The sequence below is a fragment of the Halyomorpha halys genome, unplaced genomic scaffold (assembly GCF_000696795.3).
Source record: "Halyomorpha halys isolate HHAL.00 unplaced genomic scaffold, Hhal_1.1 Scaffold79.1, whole genome shotgun sequence".
Classification (NCBI taxonomy): domain Eukaryota; kingdom Metazoa; phylum Arthropoda; class Insecta; order Hemiptera; family Pentatomidae; genus Halyomorpha; species Halyomorpha halys.
Window position 1 is genome coordinate 940,239 of NW_027113124.1, and position 9,168 is coordinate 949,406.

The following is a 9,168-nucleotide window of genomic DNA, read 5'->3' on the forward strand; positions in this document are numbered from 1 at the left end:
TTTTTTTTTTTTAGTTTTGTAAAATCATCCATTTTTCAGGTATTTGAGTTTAAAGTTACAATTTTAATGTTTTCCAGCTACCGTATTGGTTCATACCGTACGGCTTCATGAAGTCTAATGATATTTTATACAATATTATATATCGAACAAACAACTACACCTTTCTGTGAAAATTTGAAGCCTACCTTCAATTTTTAAATTAAAAACTAAAGAAGGAAGAAATCTATAGTTTTTTATTTAATTAGTTTTTGGTAGACTACGTAGACCCTTGTTTCTGAATGTGAACAAGTTGTGTTCCGAAATTACTTTATTAAGTCAGTTAACATAGATAAAAAAAAAAAAATAATAACAATATGTTGTAAAGTCATGTACTTTTGTGTGTTTTATTGAACACACGAAAATATCAATGTAATGAATTTACCAAAATATTACATTTTGTGAAAAAAATCCTTCATATAATACTGTATTTGACAACAGAAAAAAATTTGAAATAATGTTAATAGTTTTGTCAGTAAATACAGAAACTGAATCGTATGTGTTTTAATTACTATTGATACAGGATTGGTTTTTAATTTTAGTTTTAACAAATTAAAATGGTTTTATATGTAACGTCATTTAGATATAAACTAAATTGATTTAGCGATTCATACGTTTTAGCTGTTTTTAAATTATTACATATTTTGCTGTCAAAAGAATGTTTATAATTAATTTCATATTTCATTGTTGCTGATTGTTTTCACACGAATCTGTCTTCCAAATTATGTTAAACCAGTTCAATCAAAGAGAGCCTTTGTCTTTTAGTGAAGTCAGCTCGAGACTCTGGTGGTGTAAACATCCATGTTCTATCTGATTGAAAATTAAATTTACATGATCTGTCTGAATTCATTATTATTTTTTCACCGAACCCATTATTTTGTATCGAACATAATCCTCCATATCGTTTTCCATCTGGAAGGAAAAATCATTACTTTTTTTTGTTACATTAAGTTGTCTTTCTGAATAAATATAACCTCAAATGAACTCACAATTTGTATCTAGCATGATACTTTCATCGAAGTAATCTTCATAAAAATATAATAAATTATTTAGATTCGATAATAATTTCGGAACCCTTCTAACCAGATTTAACCAAATGTTTCTAGTTTTGACATCTTTTGGTACTGGGATAAACAACTCTTGTGAAGTCTTTATAGTAGTATTTTTGCAATGAGGCACTGCACAAAAACGATAGGGAATATAACTCATAATAGATAATTGCTTGCATTACAAATAAAAAAATTAAAATAACTCTAGCACTGAGAGAGAAATACTTTATTTATCTATGCTGCCTAAATACATCAGGTTGCTATCTCACACATCATACTTATCAATCCGTAATCGGACATGTATAAACTACACATACATGGTATAATCAGAAAAAAAGAGATACAATAATAAGATATAATAAACAATTTTTTCCCCTATAGTTTCCTTTTACATTCAATTTCGGTCTGTACAACAAATACAAATGTTTCAATTCATTCCTATTTTTCCTTCTCATTTCTGCTCCTCCAATTTCACCCTTTTACAATTTTTTAATTCACCCGATCAACAAATTCGCTCTCCGGAATTCACCCTCCTAGATCCTCTTCAGTGACTCGCTAAACAAATTCAATATTAGACGGTAATGTGAGATCAGACCATCATTCATAGTCACAGCAGTAGATCAGTTTACCAAAAACAAACAAATAGATACATTTTACGAGAATAAGACTAACACATAGATTAAAAGGAAAATATAATAAAAAACCGGTTACTGGAAACACTTGAATGGATAAATAAGTTTAAAAAAACTTACAAATATAAGTTTAGCATTTGTTTATGTCGAAAAGACGTCATGCCAAAAAAATATTGGCGGCTTGGTTATTTAGGTAGAAAAAAAATTATTTAAATGCGTAGTTTTTGACTAAATAGCGATTTTATAAATAAAAAAAAAATTAGGGCGTTTATCGTTATTAACAGCAATATAAGACACTCCAAAAAACCGTAGAATACTAATTTCTTAAAAATTATTTTTAGGAGGGATATCTACAGGGTACCACCCTATTCTAATGCTACAGTGGGGGATCAATTTTCCATTTCGTGGGCCCACAAAAATAAAAGTGGACCCCCCATGCTGGATTCGAACCAGCGCCACTACTGTTCCCACAGGTTGCGGAGACCTGCGCCTCCACTCTCTGAAATACAGATGACCCTAAATATAATATTTCTTTATTGTATACATAATATTCCTTTATCGATGTTTCGGGGCTCTTGTCCCATCGTCAGGGTGAACAATCTAAAAAATCCACTATCCCTGGCATATTTCCTTTACCTTTCCAATAGTTACATAGTCAAATTGATCCATAGTTTTATAATGTAGAATACTTGGATGTATAATTTTTACTATCCCACTTAGACTGTTACCTCTAAATTAAATCTCTTTGAATGCTCCACCTCTTTAAATCCTTCTACTACTATTATAGTAGTATTATGATAGTATAATTGCCCAGGATCATTCCTTGTTTTTTTTTTATCAAGATATTATTATACATTGGTAACATAAAATAAATATTACATAATAATTGGATAAGTTTGAAATAGAATGTTTACTTTATTGTTCTTTCATTTTAATTAGAATTATTGAATTTATATTTTAGTAAAAACGAAGTGATAATAAAATTGAACAATAAATATTCAATGGTGGAGGGGATTTGAAGGAAGTACTTAGAGCAAGGGTGCATCTCTATCCCCACTACCTCCCCCTCTCCAAATTGTGTTAGACAGACTGCCAAGATTTTGCCATATATAGTACGCGGTTACTGATAATCTTTCTTCTTATCAGTTCCGGACGAGTTTAGGTACGTCTTAGCTTTAAGACATTCTGAAATAATTATGTATAACATTTTTTATTGGGTAAGGGGTAGAGGGATATAATAATTATAACTCGTTTAAGAACTTTATTATAATTTTATAAGTTATAACTGGAATTTATTAATTAGTTCTAATTTATTAATTAATTAGGTCAATTTGTTTTCGACCAATATTCGACAATTTTATCTGTTAATTTATTTTAAGTTACATTTTTATTGGTTTAAATATTGCATATTGGAAACAAGCATCGTTCTTCCATATTTGTATTTACATTATATAGCTTTTATGTGATAATTACATAACATAAAATATGTAATGTATTTTGTTGTAACAAACCTTAAATAGCTTTAATATAAGTAACACTAAGGAACACTGTAATGTTTCATACATTTGCAAATCTTAGGAAGGAACCACCCATTGTACTTCAAGCATTAATTTAGATTAGAAGGTCCCGTTGCCATCTTCTTTTCAGACGCCTCGGAGAATTATCAGGTATTAGTAAGGATGAAAGATTAAGAACTAATGGGTTAGGATGGGTAAGTAGTTTGGAATGAAAAGACTCATATCTGTTTTGGGCCAAATCTGCAACGAATGGGATTTTAAGGTCTTTGTGGATGAGTTTATTTGTAACGTAATAAGGAGCATCAAGGATTTTACTTAGGATTTTTGATTGTAAGAATTGGATGCGGGAGAAATTTGATGGTTTGATAGAGCCCCAGAGCTCAATTCCATAGGTCCAAATTGGTAAGATTATTATGATGTATAATAATTGTGTGAATGGGAAGTTTAGACCGTTTGTTGTAGCAATCGGAATCTACGAGCACTTTCCTGTCGTTTCAGTCTTGTGTGTGGATTCCAAGTAAGTCTCTTGTCAAGGTGGAGTCCTAAGTATCGAATCTGTTGAACCGGCGTTAGTGGAGTATTTAAAAAGAATAATGTAGGACAGGAGGGTAGAGGTTTACGACGGAGAGTAAAGGTGATCTGGTGAGATGTTTCAGAATTTATTTTGATTCTCCAGTTTTGACACCATTCTTCAATGGATGTTATGTGTTTCTGTTGCGTTTGTGATGCGTTATTTGGGTCGTTGTTTACAGACAGTGTACATGTGTCATCAGCGTATGTAATTAGGACTGTGTTGGGATGTCAGCTGTAAAAAAAAATGAGGTAAATTAAATATTTTTTTGTTAAACTATGTTATCAGTGCTACAACAAGAAAAATATCTCGAAAAATATTCAAAATATCAAAATAAACTTATATAAACTTAATCGGGATTTTTATTTAATGAAACAAATAAATAAAAAGAATTATAATAATCTGGATTCACGAGTTTCATTTTAATTTTTGACTGAATGATTTAAGATTGAATGATCCAGTCCATAAGTAATCTAAATATATTTATTGTGTGTTGTAAATAAGAAGGTTAAAGGGAGTTTTGGTAATATTATATTACTAAAAGCTTGCTACTTACTACAGGAATCTGGGTTCAAATCTGGCTGTGGCAGCCGTAGGTTCCACCCAGTCTCATAAAGTGGGTACCCTTATTTGGGGGGAAAATCTGGTGGTTCAGCGTGATCTTGAAAAAAATCACCTCGTAGTACAACCGTTGTTCTACAAAACAGAGCCTCTTTACTAAGTACTAAACCCATGACCCATGATCCCGTAGTGGTTTATTCTTGTTATTATTGTATATTATAACATCAGCATTTGAGGGAAAAACAATTTTCTCTTATTGATGATTTTTAAAAATATTGTACATCTATACTACTATATCAATACATTATTGTTTTGTTTTTTTGATAGATTTAGTTTTTCTTATCATGTGCGGAGAAAGAGGAGTGATGTTCGGCTAGAACTAACAACTAGCATGTTTTTAAGAAAATTAGTTATTATTATCATACAAACACTGTGATTAAGGTATTCAAGCCAAAGTGAAGGTTTTTCCTTTTATTTTTTGAATTTCTTTAATTATCACATAGCGTTTTGTATCCCGGAGGTATAATTACGGTTTCGTTTATTTTCTTCTACAATCTATGACGTATCTCACTAGGCTATCTGACTATAGTAGAGTGGGTTGATTTGCCAACTGAAATGCGACCTGCATCATTTTGTTTGCCTCCAGAATATTTTAAGATTTAGCTTGGAACTACTATATAGCATAAACGTGAGGAACTACTATATACCATATTAAACTAGCTTTAATTTGAGTGCTAATAGACATCTGTACGTTTCATGGTTGATGAAATAAAGACTTCCTATAATAAATTCACTAATAACTGATTTTTCATGAAAGAATGAGTATATTTCATGAAATGTTGTTTTTTTAAAGAACTGTATCTCGAAAAATATTGACTGTAAAAAGCTCTACTAGGAATCATATTTTAGAATATGTACTCTACTTTAAATGATGTTCTGCTACGTTTTCTAGTGTTGTTGGTAATTTCAAAGATATGGAGATCCGGATGATTTTTTTTTTTTTATTTTGAAACAGCTACTATTTTCCATACCCCCTAGCTATACTTGGCAGACTCATCAATTTTGACCAGAAATTATACGCAGTATTCATGTGTAATAAATCAGAGTGAAGTAACGGACTTTTTTTCCACCGGGCGCTTGTACTCGAACAATATGCTACTCCAAAGTTTCGTTTGAATTTATCGGGAACCAGCAATTTTGGAAAATATGGTGTCCGATGCAAATAAGTTTCAGAAGTTTGAATACTTGGGATGATTCACAGTCGTTTATGTTGACTAAGTATTTTGATAAGTGATCACATGCTCCTTTATCAACAGTTTAGATATCAAAGAAAATTTGTCCATTTAGATTTTAATTATATATTTGAATTACTATTCAATTATATGCTTCCGTACTCGAGCAAACCAGTGTTTTTCCAATTTCAATCAAAAATGACTCACACAATGGGGCAGTTATTAGAAGAAGAACTAACAATGAGGTTGAAAAATGGAGACCAACCTACTCATAAACAGAAAATTTGAAAATAAAAGGCATATATTAAAATAGATATAGTACTTTGTAAGGAACAACTGTTACTAGACTAACGGTTGAGCAAGGATCTGATATGGTCAGAATCTCGACTGCCAAGCTTAATTTGAACCCAATTAAATATTAAAGGTGGATATATGCCTATGATGTTAAAGCACCATCTTTGTTAAATCTGTTAGTACAGGAATGAACACATGCAATTCAACTTATACTAATGGAGGTGGGGTGGCTCCCGAACTCCGGGCTGAATCACGACTACAGTGAAACAAAAAATAATTATCTACTAAGCCGGATTCGAACCCGGATTCTTGGATATAGAAGAGTAGAGCGACCCACTCCCATACATAGTTAAAGAATAAAGTGAAAAAAAAAGTTATTTATAGAATTAATAAAATAAATAATTGACTTAAATGAAAGAATAATTTGAGAATAAAATAATAACATAAAGTAATAGTAATGATAGTAACAAAAATAGATAAATATAAAGTTTATAGCAGAATGTCGCAACAGCATGGGTTTCGTTGTTCGGAATGAGGTTGGATTTCCAACCTGTAAGTTACTATGGCTTTAACTGATGGTAACTGGGAATGGAATTTTACAAACCGATTTTGATGAATTTATCTATCGATTCCATTTGTAGTTCGAAATGTAAGTGGCTATATCAGTTAGATTACTTAAAACGTCTCACTGAATTGTAGTTCTCGCTTACGATGCCCACTACAAGTTATTTGTTAGAATTAGTTGCTAACTTGGTTTATGGTTGTTTACATAATTAACAGTATAAATGAATTTCATTGCAACTGCACAAATATGGCAAGTAAAAAATAATATACTCGTAAAACTTGTACTAGGCATCCAAGGCTAGGACGCGAACCATGGGTTACCTTCATAGTTCGATGTTTGATTTTCAAAGTTCTAGAAAATTAATGTATCGATGATAATTTTTTTTCTGCCCCTAACTCAAATGCATTTTTATAAATTTTGAATTTTGTTTTTTTTATTTCAGAGACAGAAAATCAGTAAAAATGAACGAAGTAAAAGGTTACGTAAGTGCCAACACCATCACAGCAAAGGATACTTTCGAAATTTTAGAAGCTCGCCGTAGGTACTTACGATGGACTGAAGGAGAAAGAGTTCTGGATATTGGTTGCGGTCCTGGGGATGTGACGAATGACGTCCTCCTTCCATTCTTACCCAGGGATTCCACATTGGTTCGTTATAATATTGACATTTCATGTGATCATAACTATATATTCTCCAAATATTGACAATTGTGTATTTTTTAGCATCAAGTATATATATATATTTTTTATTTAGGTCGGATGTGATGTATCTGAAGCAATGCTAAAAAATTGTAATCGATATAAAATAAATGGTAGGCTGATGTTTAAAAAACTTGATATTCAGCAAAAGTGGCTCAATAACGGTTGGGAAAACGAAGCATTCAACAAAATATTTTCATTTTATTGTTTGCATTGGATTACCGACCACAGGTATAATATTTAATAAATAATTTACAGACAGTGAATGATTAAATGATATAGAATAATTATTAACTGTATACATAACAGTAAAGGAAAGGACAAAAAAAAAAAATGAATGAATAAAGGAGTGTAGTATCAACTACATTTTTTTTTTATTCGTTCATATTGTCCACAGGAATAATTTTCAATGAAATATATAATTTAATAAAATAAATTGAATCCAATCAAGTCTAAACACTCTTTATTAATACTTTAAATGTCCAACGTTTTGTCGAAATTGAACAATTTTAATCATCAACACAGCCTCACATCTAGTAATGATAGGTATTTTTTGCAGGTTATTAAACCAGGTATAATAAAATTAGTCAAATTGACCTATATATGTCAAAATTTCACTTAAATATAAATAATTTTAATCACAATAATTCTTTTCTTTTTTTTAAATATTTTTATTGTGTAATATTACATTCTATCATATTTATAGATAATGGTAATAGGGATCATAGAGCTTATTCACACCATATCTACAAATATATAAATTAAATGATGACAAAATAAGAAATAGAGGAAGATAAGTAAAATAAAAAATAGTAATAATACTAATTAATATGGATATATATGTAAATAAAAAAATACAAAAACAAAATTAAACTTAAAGTAAAATAACCTGTTAAACTCAATCATTCCTATTTACAATATTTACATTCAGCCTGGGGAACTCCTAACCGAGCTCTTCCCCCAATTATGGAGGGGGATCCCACCATCCGAAGGGCTCCGGAGATCCCGGCGCTTCTCTCTCAACTGCGTCACTGAACTATTAAAAGCCAGTGGGGATGAGTGAGGGCGCTAGCCGCAGACGCTCAGGATTTGAGTTGAGATCTGGACATTGCCAAAACTCCAATCTACTTTAGAATAGGTTTCTCGGCCACTGCAATGATTCTAAAAGGGTGATATCACTCACTTATCAGCAATATGATTAATTTTTGAAAATGATATTACTAATGTTGAAATAAAAATAATATTATTTATTAGTCATAAAAAATGATAACGTTGATAAGTGATGATATTGTTCAGATTGATTACATTTAAAATTATTTATATTTAAATTAAATAGTGTCTTTAGGATGGCCAGGTAGACTGAAACGTTGGACATTGAACCCATTCGAGATAGCTCATTTTTTTATGACCATCCCCAGAATCCAAAAACTTTTTTTCGCTTTATATGTTTGCAATAGAAATCATTAAAACTTTGTAACTCCCTTTGTACAAATAAAACGATTGCACGCCGTGTGTACAGATAGCCTCTTTGAATGTTTCTATCACGAGGGACAGCAATATAAAACAAAAACACATTATTAAATTGAACATTTTTTACAAAAATAATTGGGTAACATGAAATCCTTATTTAAGGTTCAATAATGAAGAAATGATTATAATTATTGATAAAGTGAAATAAATAAAAATAAAAGAATGTAAACCTACATAAACATAAATTTTGAAGAATTAGTACAAGGTAATGAATCTTCCTGGAAGGATCACCCTTACAATTGTTATACGGAATGATAACACTTGAAACAATAGCAAACATTGAAACCAACATCAAATTTTATTTATAATCTTTAAATTTCTTTCTTGAGACTGGTAATTGTTTACTAAATAATTCAAAAACACTATCCAAAATTATAGTCTCAAAACATTTATTTCATTCACACGTCCAACGTTTCGGCCAATTCGGCCATCTTCAGGGACAATCTATTACAAAAGTTTCCATTATTTGTATGATCCTACAAT

General features: G+C 30.7%; 1 protein-coding gene across 4 annotated transcripts in view; it reads left to right on the forward strand.

Annotated features, from left to right (window-relative positions):
• The window catches only part of LOC106692954 (juvenile hormone acid O-methyltransferase), an 18,211-nt gene that overhangs the window by 3,500 nt on the left and 5,543 nt on the right, over window positions 1–9,168 (forward strand). The window contains exons 1-3 of one of the 4 annotated variants that reach the window (XM_014439242.3): window positions 2,780–2,879; window positions 6,900–7,104; window positions 7,211–7,386. In XM_014439242.3, the coding sequence (XP_014294728.1) occupies window positions 6,919–7,104; window positions 7,211–7,386 (362 nt within the window). In that variant the 5' untranslated portion in view covers window positions 2,780–2,879; window positions 6,900–6,918. Of the gene's footprint in view, window positions 1–2,779; window positions 2,880–4,033; window positions 4,057–4,951; window positions 5,055–6,899; window positions 7,105–7,210; window positions 7,387–9,168 lie in introns of those variants that run through there. The other 3 variants (XM_067050759.1, XM_067050760.1, XM_067050761.1) reach the window with 3 other exon arrangements.